The 26431-nt window shown below is 38.8% G+C and overlaps 1 protein-coding gene across 1 annotated transcript in view; it reads right to left on the bottom strand.

Annotated features, from left to right (window-relative positions):
- LOC128644408 (complement C4-B) overlaps positions 1-26431 on the bottom strand; it is a gene marked incomplete at its 3' end in the record, with an annotated part of 166648 nt that overhangs the window by 36857 nt on the left and 103360 nt on the right. The window contains exons 14-15 of the mRNA XM_053697032.1: positions 3917-4126; positions 2397-2514 (exon numbers count right to left, since the gene is read on the bottom strand). Of these exons, the coding sequence (XP_053553007.1) occupies positions 2397-2514; positions 3917-4126 (328 nt within the window). The remainder of the gene's footprint in view (positions 1-2396; positions 2515-3916; positions 4127-26431) is intronic.

The raw sequence follows: 26431 nt of genomic DNA, 5'->3' as shown, positions 1-26431 counted from the left end.
CCCGCTCTTTGGCTCTCTCTCCCCCCTCTTTGGCTCTCTCCCCCCCTTCTTTGGCTCTCCCCCCTGTTTGGCTCTCCCCCCTCTTTGGTTCTCTCCCCTCTTTTGCTCTCTCTCCTCTTTGGCTCTCCTCTTTGGCTCTCTCTCCTCTTTGGCTCTCTTTCCTCTTGGCTCTCTCTCTCCCCCCTCTTTGGCTCTCCCCCCCCCCTTTGGCTCTCACCCCCCCCTTTGGCTCTCTCCTCCCCCCCTTTGGATCTCTCCCCTCCCCTCTTTGGCTCTCTCCCCCCCTTTGGCTCTCTCTGCCCCCCCCTTTGGCTCTCTCCCCCCCCCTTTGGCTCTCTCTCCCCCCCCCCCTTTGGCTCTCTCTCCCCCCTCTTTGGCTCTCTCTCCTCTTTTGCCTTCTCTCCTCTTTGGCTCTCTTCCCTCTTTGGCTCTCCCCCCTCTTTGGCTCTCTCTCCTCTTTTGCTCTCTCTCCTCTTTGGCTCTCTTCCCTCTTTGGCTCTCCCCCCCCCCCTCTGCTGCTCCCTTCTCCCCCCCCTCTCCTGCTCCCTCTCCTGCTCCGTCTTAATTGAAACTTTCAAGCCTTTGCCTCTCTGGCCACGCCCACATCTCGACACCACGCCCGGCCACGCCCCACCGCGACCACATCCACCAGGCCAAGCCCCCTCGCCGCACCCGACCACGCCCCTCGCGATGCCGGCCACGTCCCCATCGCATCGCTCCCGTCGGCCACGCTCCCTGACACTCCGCTTCAGCCTTGCTCTGTGCTGGCACTGCTGAGTGCTGAGTGTCAGGATCCAAACGGCCAGGTATGTTTGTCACGTGCAGTCTCTACTGCGCATGACTGCATCTGACAAACATACTTGGCCATTTATTATATAGGATAGTGTAGTGTTAGGTGTTATTGTAACTTAGGTTAGGTTTTATTTTGCAGATACTTTTGTATTTATTTTAGCTAGGTAGTTATTAAATAGTTAATAACTATTTAATAACTATTCTACCTAATTAAAATAAATACAAACTTGCCTGTAAAATAAAAATAAACCCTAAGCTAGCTACAATGTAATTATTAGTTATAATGTAGCTATTTTAGGGTTTATTTTATAGGTAAGTATTTAGTTTTAAATAGGAATAATGTAGTTAATGATAGTAATTTTATTTATATTTATTTAAATTAGATTTAATTTAGGGGGGTGTTAGGGTTAGACTTAGGTTTAGGGGTTAATATATTTAATATAGTGGCGGCGATGTTGGGAATGGCAGATTAGGGGTTAATAACATAAGGTAGGTGGCGGCGGTGTAGGGGGGGGCAGATTAGGGGTTAATAACATAATGCAGGTGGCGGCAGTGTAGGGGGGGAGATTAGGGGTTAATAAGTATAATGTAGGTGGCGGTGGTGTCGGGGCGGCAGATTAGGGGTTAATAAGTATAATGTAGGTGGCGGCGGTGTCGGGGGCGGCAGATTAGGGGTGTTTAGACATGGGGTACATGTTAGGGTGTTAGGTGTAAACATTACCATAGGAATCAATGGGATATCGGGCAGCAGTGAACATGAGCTTTCGCTGCTTTCAGACTCCCATTGATTGATTGATTGAAAACCAGGTACGCTGGGCCGGAATAGTGGCGAGTGTACCTGCTAGTTATTTGTTAACTTACAAAAGTAGTCACATAGTGCCGAATTTGCATACGGAAAATCTGTAGTGACGTAAGCATCGATCTGTGTCGGACTTTGACCGGCGGATCGTATGTTACGTCACAAAATTCTACTTTTGCCGGTCTGTAGGGTTTGATAAATAAGGGGAATCAGGCTCGCCACAATTATACTGCGGAATTCCAGCATATTTGTGGTTGACGGCTTGATAAATAGGGGCCTTAGTTTAAATGATACAGATAGGAAAACAGTTATATAGAGGATGTCAAAGATATACGGATAGACCTTCAGATAAAGAACATGGATGGCAGATGCACAGGCAGTGGAGCCCTTACACAGACAAACCAGCAAATATACACTTAACACCTGGGGCAGAAGTAGTTCAACCTGTATAAAGACATCACAACAGATACACAGACCACATAACTTTCAGACAGACAAGACCCCAGGGTCTGAGGAAGGGGATATTTTGCCTTCCCTGAAACGTTATCCTAATAAAGTTTCTTAAATGGATAATGCCCAGTGAGTGCAGATCTATTCAATATTGATACCCTTATCCTGACACCATGGGGGTTACCTGTAACCAGTGAGAGTGCAGATCACTGGTATATATATAAATATATATATATATATATATATATAAATATATATAATATATATATATGTGTGTATGTGTGTCTATAGACAGAAAGACAGACAGATAGATAAACAGAAATGGCATTAGGCTTACACCTAAAATGACAAATACCTTTCCTTTTTATCCACATTCACGGTCTTAAAAAGCCAGCTCTCTGGAAAATATGTACGGTACTGAATATCGTTTTCATCGGCAAAGTCATCTTCATCGTCCTGGCCCACTTCCTGAGCTATGTATAACAGGGAAATGTGTTAGTACAGTAATGTAATGTTTTTTACTGGCTTTGTGATGCACAAGAAATTAGGAAAATTGTGTTCCAGAATTCTTTTAGGTGGGGAATATATCTAATAGTGAAGTAGTGTTCAAGGTTCACTTAAGTAAAATATATCAATACTGTGACAAAATATGGAGTTATTTCCAAAGGGGCATGGGGTATATATTATTAATATAGCACTTTTATTGTTAGAGCATGGCTAACGAATAGAGATTCTTCAATATTACAATTTTACATCTGCTTTTTCAACAAAAGATACCAAGAGAATGAACACAAATTCATAATAGAAGTAAATTAGATTTTTTTTTTAAATTGCATGCTCTATCTGAATCTGAATGAAAGATAAAATGTGAGTTTCATATCCCTTTAAGAGCTGGATAGTAAATATTTTAGGCTTTTATGCTTAGAGGAAACACTTCTATAACAAGACAGAAAACTAATTTCCACTTTTTTTGCTGAGGAAATTTAAAATATGGCAAACAAATTAGCTGCCATTGACCATTGCTATCCTTTGAAATATTGAAGTGGACAGCTGAAGCGTGGGGTATTTTAATTTTAGTGGTACTTTAAAAAGTAAGTTATAGCATTTCTTTATTACCCATCTCTCTCTCGCCCCTTCAATTTTTTGCCATAGGTAGGTTCCCTCCCTCCCCCCCCCCTCCTCTGCCCCTGGGCAGCCCAGCTGCCTCTGCCTTCCCTCCCACACCTCCCACCAGCACCAACGGAGATCGTTAAAGACTGTGGCACTGTCTGTAACGATCTGACAATCTGCCTTCGAATGCTAACGGAGCACCGTTTAAGCTTCGTTACCTTATGAAGGCAGACGCTGGAAGCCCAGGAACAGCAAGTCTCAGTTGTCACTTGACAACCGAAACAACTTGGGCTTCCAACATGTTGGACGTAGATCTACATCTGAATGCCTTAAGGGGTTAAAGGGCCACTAAATTCAAAATTAGTTTCATGATTTAGATAAAGCATGCGATTCAAAACAACTTTCCAATATACGTCCATTATCAAAATTATCCATTATCAAAACGTGCACAGTCTTTTTATATGCACACTTTCTGAGGCACCAGTTCCTACTGACCATGTGCAAAAGTGCACAGTATATACTTATGTGCATTTTGTAATTGGCTGATGGCTGTCACATGATACGGAGGGGGGGGTAGATTAACTTTGAAATTTGCCAGAAAAAATTCTGCTGCTACAGCAAAAGGTTTGTACATAGAAAGTCTTACAAAAAGTATTAGGGAAGCCTAGTGCATTTAGTTCATTAAAACCCCCTGTACTACTGGTGCAACAAGAGTTGAGTTTATAAAGCAGTGCCTCTATAACAAATATTTATTAAATATCTTACTTCTTCCCAGTCCTTGAGTTTTGCGTTTTTTTAGAGTTATTTCTAAGCGCAATTTCTCAGCATAGTCACAACATGTACGGAAGGCCTCTTTGCAAGACTGTGATGGTATACGGACCGCTCTTTGCACACAGGTCCTTTTCATCTTTCTAGGCAATAGTGTCATGCCATCTCCACAGCAGCGCTGAAGCTCACGAGTGGGATAAGAGTTGACTGTTGTACAGAAGAAAGAAATGTATGACGAACGGGAACAATCATCAAAAGAGCTCAATCATTCACAAGTATTCTAGTAATTGACTTTGTCTTCAAATAAAAAGCTCATGGTTTTACTCAGCCTTTTAGATTCTGGTTTGAGAATTCCATTCCAATCATTCATTAAAGTTCCAAATGACCAACCTACATGTTTTTCTCTTAATTCTTCTGCTGGACCAGCATATTTATTACCAATAATGTCCCTTGAAACTTGGGGCCTGATTATAAAAAAAAAACCCAGTGGAATGGAGAGAAATCACACAAAAACATTTTTGAGCATTAGGTAATTTAGGTGTCTCCTTCTCATCCAGTATCCTGAATAGTGAGATAAGCAGGTCTCAAGCTAAAATGTGCCTTTCTAACGTTCATTTAGGGAACTTGCAGTCCTGACAAAACGTATTAGATAAATTTGCCAGACCAGAGATCATGCTAAAGCCTGAGGATCAGTCATTAACATTGTGAAAGGCCAAGAAACATGTTGCTCACTCTGTCTGTCTGTCTATTTATCTATCTATCTATGTTATGATTTAAAAAACTTTTGTTGCTGGTATACCGGAGGAGAGTTAGCTGGGAACTTGAACTCCTAGTCCGTCTATAGACACCATTGGTTTGGTGTCCATCTATAGCCACATATAGTGGTCAACCTTTGCAGATTTGTAAATACACAGAGTAAGCTATGTGGCACCCTGCTTATGTTTACAGTGACTTCATGCAATTTTGATGTTCATCCTGTGATCTAAAGGATAAAGTGGAGAAGGCGATTGACATCTGGGAATTTCGGTGAGGTCTGAATAATGAACTACAAATTATTGTAAACCCGGATGTAGGTGAACCCTTTATTGTTGCAGCTCTCTACTAAGGATGTTATACAGAATATGGACAGAAGATGAAACAATCATACATTGTTGATGTTATCTTTCTTTAAACATGGTTTATGGTTTGCTTATTTTAAAATTAAAGCTCCTCAAAAGTTCTCACGCAACAAGTCCCTGATTGTACAATACTAATTAGTGTAATGTATCTAAGAGTTTCCCATACAGTGAATCAATTATTAATTTTAGTTGAAAATACCTCTCCTCATATACCCTATATACCCTCAGATAAAGCCCCACCAACATATCTTCACTGCTTACAATAAGGGATGAGTAAAGGTATTAGTAGCGTGTGCCTTCATTTTTAACAGTAGCGATCATAGCAGCTTCCAAAAAACAGCTCTGGGGAATGGATTACTGGTAGTGTAAGTGCTTGTATAAGTGTGTAGGGGGTATTTTTAAATAAAAGTAATTGTGTTGCCCTATGGGAACCTCTTAAATACAGTACATTAAACTATATCATACAGAGACTTCTTACATGGCAACTGTTACACATACACTGAGTACAATATCAACCCATTCCCTAATTTCAAGGCCTAAAGCATTGAAACCAATCAGAGACTTAATGACCCATTTTCATGGGGAAGGTAGACTGAAGCATTACAGTGTATTTGGCTTAGACTATATAGCCTCTGATTTGCTGTTTGATTACAGGTTATTACTGGAGAAACAAAATACAGAGGCAGTGGTCCGTATTTTTGGCAGATAAAGATAACTGTAAAATCTACAAAATAGAACCATGCTTGTTTAGTGACACACCTTCTGTAATGTTGTCTACAAGATTCTTAGGCCTAGATTTAGAGTTCGGCGGTAGCCGTGAAAACCAGCGTTAGAGGCTCCTAACGCTGGTTTTAGGCTACCGCCGGTATTTGGAGTCAGTGATTAAAGGGTCTAACGCTCACTTTTCAGCCGCGACTTTTCCATACCGCAGATCCCCTTACGTCAATTGCGTATCCTATCTTTTCAATGGGATCTTTCTAACTCCGGTATTTAGAGTCGTTTCTGAAGTGAGCGTTAGACATCTAACGACAAAACTCCAGCCGCAGGAAAAAAGCAGGAGTTAAGAGCTTTCTGGGCTAACGCCGGTTCATAAAGCTCTTAACTACTGTACCCTAAAGTACACTAACACCTATAAACTACCTGTGTACCCCTAAACCGAGGTCCCCCCACATCGCCGCCACTCGATTAAATTTTTTTAACCCCTAATCTGCCGACCGCTACCTACGTTATACTTATGTACCCCTAATCTGCTGCCCCTAACCCCGCCGACCCCTGTATTATATTTATTAACCCCTAACCTGCCCCCCACAACGTAGCCGCCAGCTACTTACAATAATTAACCCCTAATCTGCCGACCGCAAAGCGCCGCCACCTACGTTATCCTTATGTACCCCTAATCTGCTGCCCCTAACACCGCCGACCCCTATATTATATTTATTAACCCCTAATCTGCCCCCCTCAACGTCGCCGACACCTGCCTACACTTATTAACCCCTAATCTGCCGAGCGGACCTGAGCGCTACTATAATAAAGTTATTAACCCCTAATTCGCCTCACTAACCCTATCATAAATAGTATTAACCCCTAATCTGCCCTCCCTAACATCGCCGACACCTAACTTCAATTATTAACCCCTAATCTGACGACCGGAGCTCATCGCTACTATAATAAATGGATTAACCCCTAAAGCTAAGTCTAACCCTAACACTAACACCCCCCTAACTTAAATATAATTTAAATCTAACGAAATTAATTAACTCTTATTAAATAAATTATTCCTATTTAAAGCTAAATACTTACCTGTAAAATACATCCTAATATAGCTACAATATAAATTATAATTATATTGTAGCTATTTTAGGATTAATATTTATTTTACAGGCAACTTGGTAATTATTTTAACCAGGTACAATAGCTATTAAATAGTTAAGAACTATTTAATAGCTACCTAGTTAAAATAATAACAAAATTACCTGTAAAATAAATCCTAACATAAGTTATAATTAAACCTAACACTACCCTATCAATAAATTAATTAAATAAAATACCTACAATTACCTACAATTAACCTAACACTACACTATCAATAAATAAATTAAATACAATTGCTACAAATAACTACAATGAAATAAACTAACTAAAGTACAAAAAATAAAAAATAACTAAGTTACAAAAAATAAAAAAATATTTACAAACATAAGAAAAATATTACAACAATTTTAAACTAATTGCACCTACTCTAAGCCCCCTAATAAAATAACAAAGACCCCCAAAATAACAAAATGCCCTACCCTATTCTAAATTAATAGAGTTAAAAGCTCTTTTACCAGGGCCCTTTGCGGGGCATGCCCCAAGAAAATCAGCTCTTTTGCCTGTAAAAAAAAACATACAATACCCTCCCCCCAACATTACAACCCACCACCCACATACCCCTAATCTAACCCAAACCCCCCTTAAATAAACCTAACACTAAGCCCCTGAAGATCTTCCTACCTTGTCTTCACCATCCAGGTATCACCGATCCGTCCTGGCATCCGGTGCTGAAGAGGTCCAGAAGAGGCTCCAAAGTCTTCCTCCTATCCGGCAAGAAGAGGACATCCGGACCGGCAAACATCTTCTCCAAGCGGCATCTTCGATCTTCTTCCATCCGGTGCGGAGCGGGTCCATCTTGAATCAGCCGACGCGGATCCATCCTCTTCTTCCGGCGTCTCCCGACGAATGACGGTTCCTTTAAGGGACGTCATCCAAGATGGCGTCCCTCGAATTCCGATTGGCTGATAGGATTCTATCAGCCAATCGGAATTAAGGTAGGAATATTCTGATTGGCTGATGGAATCAGCCAATCAGAATCAAGTTCAATCCGATTGGCGGATCCAATCAGCCAATCAGATTGAGCTCGCATTCTATTGGCTGATCGGAACAGCCAATAGAATGCGAGCTCAATCTGATTGGCTGATTGGATCAGCCAATAGGATTGAACTTGATTCTGATTGGCTGATTCCATCAGCCAATCAGAATATTCCTACCTTAATTCCGATTGGCTGATAGAATCCTATCAGCCAATCGGAATTCGAGGGACGCCATCTTGGATGACGTCCCTTAAAGGAACCGTCATTCGTCAGGAGACGCCGGAAGAAGAGGATGGATCCGCGTCGGCTGATTCAAGATGGACCCGCTCCGCACCGGATGGAAGAAGATCGAAGATGCCGCTTGGAGAAGATGTTTGCCGGTCCGGATGTCCTCTTCTTGCCGGATTTGAGGAAGACTTTGGAGCCTCTTCTGGACCTCTTCAGCACCGGATGCCAGGACGGATCGGTGATACCTGGATGGTGAAGACAAGGTAGGAAGATCTTGAGGGGCTTAGTGTTAGGTTTATTTAAGGGGGGTTTGGGTTAGATTAGGGGTATGTGGGTGGTGGGTTGTAATGTTGGGGGGGGGGGGGTATTGTATGTTTTTTTTTACAGGCAAAAGAGCTGAACTTCTTGGGGCATGCCCCGCAAAGGGCCCTGTTCAGGGCTGGTAAGGTAAAAGAGCTTTTAACTCTATTAATTTAGAATAGGGTAGGGCATTTTGTTATTTTGGGGGTCTTTGTTATTTTATTAGGGGGCTTAGAGTAGGTGTAATTAGTTTAAAATTGTTGTAATATTTTTCTTATGTTTGTAAATATTTTTTTATTTTTTGTAACTTAGTTATTTTTTATTTTTTGTACTTTAGTTAGTTTATTTCATTGTAGTTATTTGTAGCAATTGTATTTAATTTATTTATTGATAGTGTAGTGTTAGGTTAATTGTAGGTAATTGTAGGTATTTTATTTAATTAATTTATTGATAGGGTAGTGTTAGGTTTAATTATAACTTAGGTTAGGATTTATTTTACAGGTAATTTTGTTATTATTTTAACTAGGTAGCTATTAAATAGTTCTTAACTATTTAATAGCTATTGTACCTGGTTAAAATAATTACCAAGTTGCCTGTAAAATAAATATTAATCCTAAAATAGCTACAATATAATTATAATTTATATTGTAGCTATATTAGGATGTATTTTACAGGTAAGTATTTAGCTTTAAATAGGAATAATTTATTTAATAAGAGTTAATTAATTTCGTTAGATTTAAATTATATTTAAGTTAGGGGGGTGTTAGTGTTAGGGTTAGACTTAGCTTTAGGGGTTAATCCATTTATTATAGTAGCGATGAGCTCCGGTCGTCAGATTAGGGGTTAATAATTGAAGTTAGGTGTCGGCGATGTTAGGGAGGGCAGATTAGGGGTTAATACTATTTATGATAGGGTTAGTGAGGCGGATTAGGGGTTAATAACTTTATTATAGTAGCGCTCAGGTCCGCTCGGCAGATTAGGGGTTAATTATTGTAAGTAGCTGGCGGCGACGTTGTGGGGGGCAGGTTAGGGGTTAATAAATATAATATAGGGGTCGGCGGTGTTAGGGGCAGCAGATTAGGGGTACATAGGGATAATGTAAGTTGCGGCGGTTTACGGAGCGGAAGATTAGGGGTTAATAATATAATGCAGGGGTCAGCGATAACGGGGGCGGCAGATTAGGGGTTAATAAGTGTAAGGGTAGGGGTGTTTAGACTCGGGGTACATGTTAGAGTGTTAGGTGCAGACGTAGGAAGTGTTTCCCCATAGGAAACAATGGGGCTGCGTTAGGAGCTGAACGCTGCTTTTTTGCAGGTGTTAGGTTTTTTTTCAGCTCAAACAGCCCCATTGTTTCCTATGGGAGAATCGTGCACGAGCACGTTTTTGAGGCTGGCCGCGTCCGTAAGCAACTCTGGTATCGAGAGTTGCATTTGCGGTAAAAATGCTCTACGCTCCTTTTTTGGAGCCTAACGCAGCATTTTTTTGAACTCTCGATACCAGAGTTAATTTTATGGTGCGGCCAGAAAAAAGCCCGCGTAGCGTTAACAGCCCATCTACCGCCAAACTCCAAATCTAGGCCTTAGCTTTCATCATTATTATTTTTTTTCATAATAGGTTCCAGGGGGGCAAGAAACATGTATCAGGAATGTCACTATGTACAATACTAAGTCCATAGAATTCAGCTTTCACAGATCTTAATTCCTGTTTTAATAACCTTTATTTCTACAGTGCAAAAATACTGTAGTGTCTGGAGTTTCAATCTACTTCCCTTAACCCTTTGAGTGCTAAGCACTTTCCCACCTGGGTGGTAAGGGGATTTAAGTTTTTTTTTTAATTTTTATGTTTTGAAAAAAAAATATTAAAATTTTGTATTTTTTTTTCAAAGATCCCCAAGACTTAAACTGTTGGAAAGGTTATAGGCGATGACCTTTCCAACGGTGGATCTTGGGGGTCTGTAGCTGCTTAGATGCCTGAGATAAAGGTGTCTAAGCAGCATGCCCTCTTTCCCTATACTTTGTATTGTACATTTTTAATAAAGTTGCACGGTGACGTCATCACATCATTGCGCATGATGTCACTGTGCAAAACGTGAAGCCCCGGCGATGCCTGTCTCTATGCAGACCCAATCGCCGGGGTAGGAGAGGGTGGGAGCCCCCAGGTCTCCCTCAAGGTGGGAGAGTGCTAGCGATGGCTTTGAGCCATCATTCGCACCAGAGTGGGAAACTCTGCAAAGACTCAGAGCTGTCGTTAGCACTCAAGGGGTTAAAGGGACATTAAACCCAAAATGTTTCTTTCATGATTCAAATAGAAAATACAATTTTAAACAACATTCCAATTTACTTCTATTATCTAATTTGCTTCATTCTTTAGATATCTTTTGTTAAAGAAATAGCAATGCACATGGGTGAGCCAATCACATGAGGCAAATATGTGCAGCCACCAATTAGCAGCTACTGAGCCTATCTAGATATGCTTTTCAGCAAAGTATATCAAGAGAATTAAGCAAATTAGATAATAGAAGTAAATTAGAAAGTTGTTTAAAATTGCATGTTTTTTCTAAATCCCAAAAGAAAAAATGTGGGTGTCATGTCCCTTTAAGCCTTAAAGTGTTGCATCTCATCATAAAATGTTTTTGGAATAAACAACATAGGAATCTCCAGGGTGCCAATGGGGGCAGTACCCCATTATAATGGCTGCTCCCCCTACTTGACCAAAGACAAACTAGACCTGACCCAGCCATGTCCATGACCTGTCCTGATTCTGTCTATAGCGCTAAAAAGTAATCAAAGGTACTGAAAAGCTAAGGGTTATGCATCAAACAAGGCAATACAATTTTAAAAAAATAGCATATAATATAAAATAAAATAAAACAATATTGTTCAAATGAGATACAATAAGAAAATAAGAAAAAAATACCTGACTACTGATGTCAGTGTTACATGAATACTATTTAATTAAACTATAAACTTAAAAGGATTGGAGCAATATCAAACAATGCTAAAACAATAAAACAAAAAAGAAAAAACAGGCGCACAAAGCACGATTCAAGTGTAAACGTTTTAATAACAAAGTGACACACGCACAGTAATAATTGCACTTAATAGATTAAAATAAATGATATGCATTAAAACAACACTCTTTGGGTCTGCAGCTCCTGTAACAGTGGCACAGATGGTCCCTCTCCTTACAGCTTTTTGTCAAACAGCATCAGGTAATGGTGATCCGGATCCTTAACCTGAGCGTGTGACCAGCTTCTGTAAACAGATTGTTCTGCTTCCCAAATAGAGTGATAGTCTGTAGTGACTGGCCTGACGCGTTTCCCCCGACTTCGGCCGGGCTTTTTCAAAGGCTTGATATTGTTGAAAGTGCGCCTTTTTGTTTTAAAGGCAAGAAGGCCAATCAAAAAGGAGGTGTGAGTTTGTTTAGCCAATGCTAACAGGGGGTGTGTAAAAACCATCAGTCTGACATCACTATGTTCGTTAGAAAGCACAGATGTGTTAACAACTTGTTACTAATTACTTAAAAAAGTTGCCACAGTAAGTATACATGTAACGCTGACATATTCAATACGCAAAAGAACTCTGAAACATTAAAAAGTAAAAAGATGAATGCGTGCTTCGCAATAAAGCGTTTTGTTAGATGGTAATCGGTATACTATAATTCCTGCTTAAAATACATTGTCAAGAATGAGAACATAAAATTATCAATTAATTATTCGTAGTTTGATGCAGTTATCCTTACGGAACAATTCATATTTACTCTTCATGTAGAAAAAACATCAATACATATTATATTCACATTAAAGTTAAAAGAATCTACTACATATAAAAACCTTTAGAAAAACCAAAAACATATATATTGAAAGAGTAATGGTTCTTGAATGAATGTTTTGATTCTATTTGTTGAAAGTAATTTCTAATTTTCTTAGTGTCAAAAGTCTATTGGGTTTTGTATGAGGCACCTGATCTATCACTTGTACTTTCAGAGAGCTGGGATTGCTCCCATGGCACTCTAAAAAATGTCTCGGAACACTGTGATTGTCCATTTTTTCTTTGATATTATATAAGTGTTCGTTAGTCCTACGCCTTATTTTCCTTTTTGTACGGCCCACATACAGGAGGCCACACCCACATTCTAGCAAATACACGACATAAATTGAATCACAATTGCTTTTAAAATTAATAGTATATGTTTCTGTGGACTGACTATTATGAAATGTTGGTGCTTTGTTTATGTGTTTGCACATGTTGCATCTTGATTTTCCGCATTTCATGGTCCCCTTCCAGTTGTTTAGCCAATTATCAGCTTTTGGATTGACATTATTTACTAAGGAAGGGGACCATGAAATGCGGAAAATCAAGATGCAACATGTGCAAACACATAAACAAAGCACCAACATTTCACAATAGTCAGTCCACAGAAACATATACTATTAATTTTAAAAGCAATTGTGATTCAATTTATGTCGTGTATTTGCTAGAATGTGGGTGTGGCCTCCTGTATGTGGGCCGTACAAAAAGGAAAATAAGGCGTAGGACTAACGAACACTTATATAATATCAAAGAAAAAATGGACAATCACAGTGTTCCGAGACATTTTTTAGAGTGCCATGGGAGCAATCCCAGCTCTCTGAAAGTACAAGTGATAGATCAGGTGCCTCATACAAAACCCAATAGACTTTTGACACTAAGAAAATTAGAAACCAGGTGGATTTATAAACTAAAGACATTACAACCCCTAGGATTAAATATTGACATAGATGTGGCAGCATTTGTTTAATTCACCCAGAAATGCTTGCTTAACATTTTACTATTTTTTAACATTTTAACATCATTATTATAATTTTATGTATCTGAATGAATTTTAGCATCTTAGTGTTTTTATATTTATTTGGTCTATATACATCCACTCAAACTTCAATAATGGGTGGAATAATGTTCTTTTAAGTAAGATTTGTTGTTATATGAATTTTTAATCTCATACATGCTTTTATTTAAATATGAACACTGGGCGATTAATTATTCTTTTAGGTATTCATCCGTTATTAAATACATGGATTTTTCATTAGAAAATCTTTATACAAACATCAACAATAGGTGGAATATTGTTCCTTTAGGTATCGTTGGTCGTTTTAACTTTGGAATTTTTCATCTCAACTCTTCTATTTCAACTTTTCAGTGTCCTCAGTAGAATAAGTCAGCATTCAAAATTAATATCTATATATCCATACATCCAATTCCGTACAATAGGTAGTTTATTGTTCCTGCAGGGATTATTTGTTTTATAACACATGGAATTCCTTCAGAAAAACCCAGAGATAATAAAAATGTAGTCACTGAATCAGGGATCACCATTAAATCTCACAATGAGAAATACATTGAAAATTTACAGTTTATCATAATATTATAGGCACTCAGCAAAACTCGATTAAATTACTTTCAACAAATAGAATCAAAACATTCATTCAAGAACCATTACTCTTTCAATATATATGTTTTTGGTTTTTCTAAAGGTTTTTATATGTAGTAGATTCTTTTAACTTTAATGTGAATATAATATGTATTGATGTTTTTTCTACATGAAGAGTAAATATGAATTGTTCCGTAAGGATAACTGCATCAAACTACGAATAATTAATTGATATTTTTATGTTCTCATTCTTGACAATGTATTTTAAGCAGGAATTATAGTATACCGATTACCATCTAACAAAACGCTTTATTGCGAAGCACGCATTCATCTTTTTACTTTTTAATGTTTCAGAGTTCTTTTGCGTATTGAATATGTCAGCGTTACATGCATACTTACTGTGGCAACTTTTTTAAGTAATTAGTAACAAGTTGTTAACACATCTGTGCTTTCTAACGAACATAGTGATGTCAGACTGATGGTTTTTACACACCCCCTGTTAGCATTGGCTAAACAAACTCACACCTCCTTTTTGATTGGCCTTCTTGCCTGTAAAACAAAAAGGCGCACTTTCAACAATATCAAGCCTTTGAAAAAGCCCGGCCGAAGTCGGGGGAAACGCGTCAGGCCAGACTATCACTCTATTTGGGAAGCAGAACAACCTGTTCACAGAAGCTGGTCACACGCTCAGGTTAAGGATCCGGATCACCATTACCTGATGCTGTTTGACAAAAAGCTGTAAGGAGAGGGACCATCTGTGCCACTGTTACAGGAACTGCAGACCCAAGGAGTGTTGTTTTAATGCATATCATTTATTTTAATCTAGTAAGTGCAATTATTACTGTGCGTGTGTCACTTTGTTATTAAAACGTTTACACTTGAATCGTGCTTTGTGCGCCTGTTTTTTCTTTTTTGTTTTATGTTATCACTTCTGAGCCAAGACCGGTGAATTGCTGGCTGGAACAAGGCTGCACTGTAAAGGCACAACAATTGGAATCTAATCCTTTTCCAGAGGAACCGTTTGGGATAGCATTCCAAGGAAAGAACCTAAAAACACCAGCTGCAAGAGTTTAATCTTTAAACTAATTTCTCCATCACAAGGTACTGTGGTCAAGTCCTTTTTTGGTATCCCTAATTTGAGACTTTATGGACAATTTTTGATAACAGACTAATTCCATTGGGATTGCATATATATTTTTTATTATATTTTTTATCAGATTTTAATATTTGTTGTGGTCGGCATTAGAGCGCAAAAAAATTCTTGTTTTAAAATGCTAAAACAATAGTAATCAGACAAAATTGTATAGTGAGGATGTCTCCTCTAAAAACATATATCTGGATAATTGTCCTTGAACACCTGAAGTGTACAATATTCAATGGGCTGGATACCACCTTACAAACTGTGTATAGTCCATAAACAAATGGCAATGCAATCACTTGAACTATATTCAACTTATAATCGACTCTATGCTGTTGGTATCAGTTCACTTATAAAGTTGTGGAATGTGCAACAAAACTTCAATGTTCAAGTTTAGTGACAGACTGTTATTAATATCATCTTCATATTATCTTCTTTTTTTAACTGCCCTTCTTTTTAGAAGATAAAAAGAAGAAGATAATATAAAGCTCAAAGTTCCATTTATAACAAATTTTAGTAGTGACTACAAAATAGTTGAAAAAATGGTCAGAAAACACTGGCATTTGATAAAAGATGATCCAATTATAGGTGAACAGATAACAGACAAATCAAACTTTGTATATAGAAGGGCAAAAAATATGAAAAGTATACTGGCCCCCAGCGAATTAACACAGACAACAAAAACACAGGATATTGATTTAAAAGGTAAGCAAATCATTGGATTCTACCCATGCTACAGCTGCAAAGCTTGTAAACACAGCAGCAAAATAAAAGAGATAGAATCAGTAAGCAATAATTACAAATACAAAATCACTGAAACCATTAGATGTAGCGATCAGGTTGTTATATATATATATATACTCCAATGCACATGCAAATTATAGTACTTGGGTGAAACGACTAGATGCCTCCATACTCGTATTCGCGAACATTTATGAAATATAGAAAAGGGGGAACAAGAAACCCACTTATACGAGCATTTTAGACGAGTACACAACAATTTTGAAGAAAATGTTGTATATGCTAATGAGTTGTTCCAGGAGTATGGTGCAGCCTGGTGGCGCTTCGTCGACGATGTGTTTAGTGTGTGGACGACATTGGGCAACATTGGATCCGTAGAGAAATGTGTATCCTCCTTAAATACAGCTATCTCAGGGGTAGAATTCACACTTACATATAGTGAGATATCTGTGGATTTCCTGGATACTAGGGTATACAAAGAAAATGGTTCCCTAAAAGTTGATTTATTTAGGAAGCATAAAGATAGAAACATAATGATGGCCTATGATAGTTTTCATCCCAGCAAGTTAAAGAACTCCCTTCCAAGAAACCAACTACTAAGGGTAAACAGGATTGTTAATGATAACCAGATATTACCTAGAAGGATGAAAGAAATGGGTAATAGATTCATCCAGAGAGGTTATCCAGAACAACTTATCAGGGAATTGATAGGTTACAAAGTATAAGTCCTGCCAGCAAAACTACTAAATAAGTCCCTAAAACTGATAATAAAAGAATGGTGTTCACTTCCCAATATAATTTGTACAGTACTGAAGTAACAGCAATTATTAAAAAACATTGGGAGATTATAAGTCATTGCAATAAAGTAATGGATATTCTCCAGCATGTCCCTATTATGGGCTTTAGGAGAGTTAAAAACCTTAGGGATTGCCTAGTAAGGAGTGATTTGGGCCCCATGAAAAATAAACAATAAAGATATATAAGCCAGAAGTCCCTAGGGTCCTATCCCTGTTTAGGTTGTACTAACTGTCATGCCATGATTAAAGGGACACTATACCCAAACATTTTCTTTCATGATTAAGGTAGAGAATACAATTTTAAACAACATTCCAATTTACTTCTATTACCTAATTTGCTTCATTATTTAGATATACTTTAATGAAGAAATAGCAATGCACACAGTGAACCAATCACAGGAGACATCTATGTGCAGCTACCAATCAGCAGCCACTGAGCCTATCTAGATATGCTTTTCAGCAAAGAATATCAAGAGAATGAAGCAAATTAGATAATACAAGTAAATTAGAAAGTTGTTTATAATTGTATGCTCTTTCTAAATCATGAAAGAAAAAATATGGGTTTCATGTCCCTTTAAGGGGAAAGAGTTTATGCACCCTAGAACAGGCCGTAAATACAAAATAAAAGGTTACTATACTTGTGAAACAACATTCATTATTTATCTTATTAAATGCCAGTGCTCTTTAATTTATATTGGGGAGTCCACAAGGAAAGGCAGGGAAAGAATGAACCAACACAAGTTCAATGTGAGGTCTGGCAACACAGAGGTCCCGGTATCTAACCATTTTATTCAAGCAGGGCACAATATAAGTCAAATGAGATGGCAAATTATAGACCATGTAGGGATGTTGAGAGGTGGTGGAGACAGGGAGAGGATGCTTAAGCAGAGAGAAACTTTCTGGATTCACCAGTTGGATAGTAGGTACCCTAAAGGTTAAATAGGGAAATATATTTTTCAGTATTTATCTGAAGCTGTTTGCATTCTTCACTATCTTCCCCACTAGCTTTAGCTAAAAAATAAAAAATAATATTTGAGCTGAAGTACTTTGGTGTAAACATATTTCATTTTTTGTTATATTAGGATCTTTAAGAGGTTGTTTCTCTATTAACTGTCGCCTAGATTACGAGTTTTGTGTTAGAGGCTATGCGGCGCTAACAAGCAGTTTATGCTCACCGCTCACTTACAGACAACGCTGGTATTACGGATTTTTACAAACCCTGTGTTAACCGCAAAAAAGTGAGCGTAGAGCAAAATTTAGCTCCACATCTCACTCTAATACCAGCGTTGCTTACGTTAGCGGTGAGCTGGCTAAACGTGCTCGTGCACGATTTCCCCATAGGAATCAATGGGGGAGAGCCGGCTAAAACACCTGCAAAAAAGCAGTGTTCAGCTCCTAACGCAGCCCCATTGATTCCTATGGGGAAATAAAAGTTATGTCTACACCTAACACCCTAACATGAACCCCGAGTCTAAACACCCCTAATATTACACTTATTAAACCCTAATCTGCCGCCCCCGATATCGCCGCCACCTACATTATATTATTAACCCCTAATCTGCCACTCCGGACATCGCCGCCACCTACATTATACTTATGAACCCCCTAATCTGCTGCCCCCAACATCGCCGCAACCTACCTACATTTATTAACCCGTAATCTGCCACTCACAATGTTGCCGCCACCTACCTACACTTATTAACCCCTAATCTGCCGCCCCCAACGTCGCCGCCACTATATTAAAGTTATTAACCCCTAAACCTAAGTCTAACTCTAACACCCCCTAACTTAAATATAATTTAAATAAATATAAATAAAATTACTATCATTAACTAAATTATTCCTTTTTAAAACTAAATACTTACCTATAAAATAAACCCTAAGCTAGCTACAATATAACTAATAGTTACATTGTAGCTAGATTAGGGTTTATTTTTATTTAACAGGCACATTTGTATTTATTTTAACTAGGTAGAATAGTTACTAAATAGTTATCAACTATTTAATATCTACCTAGCTAAAATAAATACAAAAGTACCTGTAAAATAAAACCTAACCTAAGTTACACCTAACACTACACTATAATTAAATTAATTCCCTAAATTAAAAACAATTAAATACAATTAAATTAAAGAAATAGAGGTAGCCACAGCTTTCTGACCCCTACGCTTTCCAGAATAAACAATGAATAATGAAGACGATTGACGGAAATCCTTAGTTGCCTGTCAATAAAATTTTAAGGCACGGACCACAGCCAAATTATGCAACATATGCTCCTTCTTAGAAGAAGGGTTAGGACACAAGAAAGGAACAACAATTTCCTGATTAATACTCTTATTTGAAACAACCTTAGAAAGGAATCCAGGTTTGGTACGTAACACCACCTTATCAGAATGAAAAATGAGATAAGGAGAATCCCACTGTAGGGCTGAAAGCTCAGAAACTCTACGAGCAGAAGAAATAGCAACTAAAAACAGAACTTTCCAAGATAACAATTTGATATCTATGGAATGCATGGGTTCAAACGGAACCCCTTGAAGAACACAAAGAACTAAATTCAAACTCCATGGAGGAGTGATGGGTCTAAATACAGGCTTAATTCTAGATAAAGCCTGCCAAAAAGACTGAACATCTGGCACATTTGCCAAACGTTTGTGAAACAGAATTGACAAAGCTGAAATTTGTCCCTTTAAGGAACTTGCTGATAACCCTTTCTCCAATCCATCTTGGAGAAAAGACAGAATCCTAGGAATCCTAACTTTACTCCATGAGTAACTCTTGGACTCACACCAATAAAGATATTTACACCATATCTTATGATAGAATTTTCTAGTGACAGGCTTTCTAGCCTGTATCAAAGTATTGATGACCTTATCAGAGAAACCTCGCTTCAATAAAATCAAGCGTTCAATCTCCACGCAGTCAGCTGCAGAGTAATTAGATTTGGATGTTGAAAAGGACCTTGAATGAGAAGATCCTGTCTCAATGGAAGATTCCACGGTGCAAGAGAAGACATGTCCACTAGATCCGCAAACCAAGTCCTGTGTGGCCACACAGGTGCTATCAGGATCACTGAAGCTCTCTCCTGCTTGATTCGAGCAATCACGCGTGGGAGGAGAGGAAACGGTGGAAACACATAAGCTAGGCTGAATAACCAAGGAACTGCCAGGGCATCTATTAGTTCGGCCTGAGGATCCCTTGACTGGGATCCGTATCTTGGAAGCTTAGCATTCTCTCAAGATGCCATTAGATCCAATTCCGGTCTGCCCCCTTTGAGAATCAATGAGGCAAATACCTCCGGGTGAAGTTCCCATTCACCCAGATGAAAAGTATGTCGACTTAAAAAATCCGCTTCCCAGTTCTCTACTCCTGGGATATAGATCGCTGACAGATGACAAGAGTGAATCTCCGCCCAACGGATTATCTTGGATACTTCTATCATCGCTAAGGAACTCCTTGTTCCCCCCTGATGATTGATATATGCCACAGTCGTGATGTTGTCCGACTGGAACCTGATGAATTTGGCAAAAACCAACTGAGGCCACGCCTGAAGCGCATTGAATATTGCTCTCAGTTCCAGAATATTGATTGGAAGCAGAGACTCCACCTGAGTCCAAACACCCTGAGCCTTCAGGGAGTTCCAAACTGCACCCCAGCCCAGAAGGCTGGCATACGTTGTCACTATTACCCATGAGGGTCTGCGGAAACAAGTCCCCTGGGACAGATGATACGGCGACAACCACCAAAGAAGAGAGTTTCTGGTCTCTTGATCCAGATTTATCTGAGGAGATAGATCTGCATAATCCCCATTCCACTGACCGAGCATGCACAGTTGCAGTGGTCTGAGATGAAAGCAAGCAAACTGAACGATGTCCATTGCCGCTACCATTAATCCGATTACCTCCATACACTGACCCACTGATGGACGAGGAATGGACTGAAGTGCTCGGCAAGTAAATAGAATCTTTGATTTTCTGACCTCTGTCAGAAATATTTTCATGGCTACCGAGTCTATGAGAGTTCCCAAGAAAGGAACCCTTGTCTGTGGAACCAGTGAACTCTTCTCTATGTTCACCTTCCAACCGTGAGTTCTCAGGAAAGACAACACTATGTCAGTGTGAGATTTTGTCAGATGATAAGTTGATGCCTGAATTAGAATATCATCCAGATAAGGCGCCACTGCTATGCCTCACAGCCTGAGAACCGCCAAGAGACCCTAGAACCTTTGTGAAGATTCTTGGTGCTGTGGCCAACCCGAAGGGAATAGCCACAAACTGATAATGTTTGTCCAGGAAGGCAAACCTTAGAAACTGATGATGATCTTTGTGGATAGGAATATGAAGATAAGCATCCTTCAAGTCCACGGTTGTCATATATTGACTCTCCTGGACCATTGGTAAAATTGTTCGTATAGTCTCCATCTTGAATGATGGAACTCTGAGAAATTTGTTTAGACACTTGAGGTCTAAGATAGGTCTGAAAGTACCCTCTTTTTTGGGAACCACAAATAGATTTGAGTAAAACCCCTGTCCTTGTTCTGATTTTGGAACTGGACAAATTACTCCCATGGTAACAAGGTCTTTTACACAGCGTAAGAACGCCTCTTTTTTATCTGGTCTGCAGATAATCTTGAAAGATGAAACCTCCCCCTTGGGAGAAAATCCTTGAAAACCAACTGATTAAAACGTGGGGCACTATTTCTAGTGCCCAGGGGTCCTGAACATCTCTTGCCCAAGCCTGAGCAAAGAGAGAAAGTCTGCCCACTACTAGATCCGGTCCCAGATCGGGGGCCACCCCTTCATGCTGTCTTAGTAGCAGTAGCGGGCTTCTTAGATTGTTTACCCTTATTCCAATTTTGGTTGGGTCTCCAGACTGACTTTTATTGGGTAAAATGCCCTTCTTGCTTTGTGGAGGAAGAGGAAGTAGAATGTCCTCCCTTGATATTCCGAAAGGAACAAAAATTATTCTGTTTACCCCTCATCTTAACAGACTTATCTTGAGGTAGGGCATGGCCCTTACCTCCTGTAATGTCAGAAATTATTTCCTTCAATTCTGGCCCGAAAAGGGTTTTACCTTTAAAAGGAATAGGAATTTAAAAGGAATAGCTAAAAGCTTATGTTTTGATGACACATCAGCAGACCAAGATTTGAGCCACAACGCTCTACGTGCTAAAATAGCAAAACCTGCATTTTTCACCGCTAATTTAGCAATTTGAAAAGCGGCATCAGTAATAAAAGAATTAGCTAACTTAAGAGCCTTAATTCTATCCAAAATGTCATCTAACGGAGTCTCAACCTTTAGGGACTCTTCTAAAGCTTCAAACCAAAAAGCTGCAGCAGTAGTTACTGGAACAATGCAAGCAGTAGGTTGTAAAAGAAAACCTTGATTAATAAACATTTTCTTTAGGAGACCCTCTAATTTTTTTATCCATCGGGTCTTTGAAAGCACAAATGTCCTCAATGGGTATAGTTGTACGCTTAGACAGAGTAGATATAGCTCCCTCCACCTTAGGGACCATTTGCCACAAGTCCCGAATGGTGTCTGATATGGGAAACATTTTCTTAAAAGTAGTAGGAGGAGAAAATGGTATACCTGGTCTATCCCATTCTTTCTTAAAAATTTCCGAAATTCTTTTAGGAACCGGAAAAACATCAGTATAAGCGGGCACTAAATATTTGTCCATCTTACACAATTTCTCTGGTGGAATCATAATAGGATCACAATCATCCAGAGTTGCTAAGACCTCCCGAAGCAACAGATGGAGGTGTTCAAGCTTAAAGTTAAAGGACATAATGTCCGAATCTGTCTGAGGTAACATTCCCAGAGTCTGAAATTTCTCCCTCAGACAGCAATTCCCTGACCCCCAACTCAGAACACTGTGAGGGTACATCAGAAATAGCTAATAAAGCATCAGAGGATTCAGTATTAACATTAATACCTGACCTACTGTGTTTACCCTGCAACACAGGTAATTTAGATAATACCTGTTTAAGGGTAGTTGACATAACTGCAGCCATGTCCTGCAGAGTAAAGGAAATAGACGCACTAGAAGTACTAGGCGTCGCTTGTGTAGGTGTTAAAGGTTGTGACACTTGGGGAGAATTAGATGGCATATCCTGATTCCCTTCAAACTGAGAATCATCCTTAGGCACACTTTCTTGACCTAATATATGGTCTTTACAATGTAAGGCCCTCTCAGTACAAGAGGTACACAATGTAAGAGGGGGTTCCACAATAGCTTCTAAACACATAGAACAATGAGAATCCTCAATATCAGACATGTTAAACAGACTAATAATAGCCACAGGAGTCGTTTAAACACTTAATTAGTTGCATAAAATAACACTTTGAAAAACGTGTACTGCGCCTTTAAAAAAGAAAAAAGTGAACAATTTTCCAAAAATTGCTTAAAAAACGTTAATTTGTTACCAAAATACACTAAAACTAATTAGTATACCCAAAAATTATTGCACCCTATAAGAAAGGTAAAAAAATAATGCTCTAAAGCGTGAAAAAATATTAGTTTACACAAAAACACCCTCTGCACTTTGCCACAGCACTTCTGTGGCGCCTACCTGCCCCAGGGTACTTCGAAAATGAATAGCCAACACTCCAAGCCAAAGACTACTGTCCAGGAGCAACTAAAGTAACTGCTTGCTGCTCCTCTGTCAGAAGGAATTGCGCTCTGAGCGCGCGAAGACAAGCCTCGCCCCTTATGGCCGAAGTTGAAGTAGGCCCAAACACAACCGCATGGGAAGTAGTTTGATCAAACAACTTAAGTGGAAAACACACCCCAAACACATTCCAGCAAGACATACTCGATATATAAGAAAGTTAATCGATTAACAGTTAAAAGAAATATTCCTGTATGCCTCTCCCAGAGTGTCATTCATGCCCTTATGTCAAAATAAAGAATAATAAAAACAAGGGACTCCAGGAACACCCTTTCTGAAAACACAGGTCTTACTGCTTACCCCATTCCCATATAGGAAAATAAATGCCAGCCAGTTCTGATATATCAAGTCTCTTCAGAAATAAAAGGCTGCACATACCTTAATGCTGCTTGTAGCATGAAATCAGTTTCCACACTGAAGACGTCTCATGTGTTACCTTCAGAAATCTTGTGGAAACCAGCGTGGATCTTAGTTACAACTGCTAAGATCATAAACCTCAAGGCAGAAATCTTCTTCCATAACCCCTTGAGGAACATAGTACACATTTACACACTGTACCATTTAAAATAAAAAACTTCTTGAAACTAAAACTAACACCTCACTTCACCTCTTCCTAGTATAACACTGAAGGCAAAGAGAATGACTGAGGGTGGAGTGAAAGGGAGGGGCTATATATATACAGCTCTGCTATAGTGCTCTTTGCCACTTCCTGTTAACAGGAGGTTAATATCCCACAAGTAAGGATGAAATCTGTGGACTCGTCATATCTTTGTAAAAGAAAATTGCATCAGCCAATAGGATTGAGCTGGCATTCTATCGGCTGATTGGAACAGCCACTATTGGCTGATTGGATCAGCCAATCGGAATTGAAGGGACGCCATCTTGGATGATGTCATTTAAAGGAACCTTCAAGGGTTTAGTGTTAGGTTTTATTAAGGGGGTATTGGGTGGGTTTTAGAGTAGGGTTGGTTGTGTGGGTGGTGGGTTTTAATGTTGGGGGGGTATTTGTAATTTTTTTTCAGGTAAAAGAGCTGATTACTTTGGGGCAATGCCCCGCAAAAGGCCCTTTTAAGGGCTATTTGTAATTTAGTGTAGGGTTGGGCTTTTTATTTTGGGGGGGCTTTTTTATTTTGTTCGGGGGATTAGATTAGGTGTAATTAGTTTAAAAAACTTGTAATTATTTTATTATTTTCTGTAATTTAGTGTTTGATTTTTTTTTGTACTTTAGATAATTAAATTTAATTGTATTTAATTTATTTAATTTATTTAATTGTAGTGTAGTGTTAGGTGTTAGTGTAACTTAGGTTAGGTTTTATTTTACAGGTACTTTTGTATTTATGTTAGCTAGGTAAGCTATTAAATGGTTAATAACTATTTAATAGCTATTGTACCTAGTTAAAATAAATACAAACTTGCCTGTAAAATAAAAATAAACCCTAAGCTAGATACAATGGCCTATATTTAACAATGTCTGTCGGACCTGATCCAATACGCTCTCCGTATTCAGCATTGCACCAGCAGCTCACAAGAGCTGCTGGTGCAACGCCGCCCCCTGCAGACTCGCGGCCAATCGGCCGCCAGCAGGGAGTGTCAATCAACCCGATCGACCTCGATCGGGTTGATTTCCGGTGATTCCGGTGACCGCTGCTTCATAACTGCTGTCTGAAGACTCGCCAGAAACAGGGGCTGTCAAGCTCCTTACGGAGCTTGATAGATAGGCCCCAATGTAACTATTAGTTATATTGTAGCTATCTTAGGGTTTATTTTATAGGTAAGTATTTAGTTTTAAATAGGAATAATTTAAGTAATAATAGTAATTTTATTTATATTTATTTAAATTATATTTAAGTTAGGGGGGTGTTAGGGTTAGGGTTAGACTTAGGTTTAGGGGTTAATAACTTTAATATAGTGGCGGCAGTGTAGGGGGGTAGATTAGAGGTTAATAAATGTAGGTAGGTGTCGGTGATGTTAGGGATGGCAGATTAGGGGTTAATAATATTTAACTAATGTTTGCGATGCGGGAGTGCGGCGGTTTAGGGGTTAATATATTTATTACAGTGGCGGCAATGTCCGGTCAGCAGATTAGGGGTTAAATACTTTATTATAGTGTTTCCGATGTGGGAGGGCCTCGGTTTAGGGGTTAATAGGTAGTTTATGGGTATTAGTGTACTTTTTAGCACTTTAGTTAAGAGGTTTATGCTACAGCGTTGTAACATAAAACCCATAACTACTGACTTTGAAATGCGGTACCAGTGTTGACAGGAGAGGGTCTACCGCTCACTTTTTGGAAGACTCGTAATACCGGCGCTATGCAAGTCCCATTGAAAATATAGGATACGCAATTGACGTAAGTGGATTTGCGGTATTTCTGAGTCTGGCCAAAAAAGTGAGCGGTACACCTGTACCTGCAAGATTCGTAATACCAGCGGGCGTTAAAAAGCAGCGTCAGGACCGGCCAACGCTGCTTTCTTAACCCTAACGCACAACTCGTAATCTAGGCGAGTGTTTTTAAGGATATTAAAGAGTTAAAATGGCTGATGTAATAAAGTATATGTACCATTAGGTGGAGCAATTGTCTTACATGAAATGTGTTTTTCCAAATCTGTTTGCAATTAACTCTTAATTAGTCAGCCTATATCGTGTGTATATGGGCTCAGTTGTTTCATATGCATGATTAAGGCCAGAGGGGGCGAAACATTGCATGTTTTAATGTGAAAATAATGGTTTAATCATGTTTTAAGTTTACCTGGTGCTGTGGACTTTTTGAAATACTATTGGTTTGAGGGTAGCAGTAAACCTTTACCACGTGCACCACTCAAGCTATTATTTTTAAAGGGTTCTGGGCTCACCTATTGTTTCTGTCAACAATAACATTAGTGATTTGTCATATTGGGGCATCAAAAAAGTGAAAAACAATGGAGAGGAGGCAATTTCGAAAAACTATTGCTAAAGAAAGAAGCTGAATATACATACAATATGGAAACCCTCTTTCCAAAAGGTCTTAATTCGGAATTGGACCTCAGTCTATTTGTACTAGACTAAATTAGCCTTTAAAATAATTCAAAGGAATTCATAAGTTTAATATATATATATATATGTTATATTGTTGATTATTATTTTTCTGACTATTTAAGCTAAACATGAATTTTAATACTTTCAAGATGTTTATAATAGGGTTCACACACAGATTTTGACCCAGTTAGATACATATTTGTTCCTATTAGAATAAATATATAAATGTAATTCTAGGTTGATACT

Source organism: Bombina bombina, unplaced genomic scaffold, assembly GCF_027579735.1.
Source record: "Bombina bombina isolate aBomBom1 unplaced genomic scaffold, aBomBom1.pri scaffold_745, whole genome shotgun sequence".
In the NCBI taxonomy this organism is placed as follows: Eukaryota; Metazoa; Chordata; class Amphibia; order Anura; family Bombinatoridae; genus Bombina; species Bombina bombina.
This window is presented reverse-complemented; position numbering and strand designations above follow the sequence as displayed.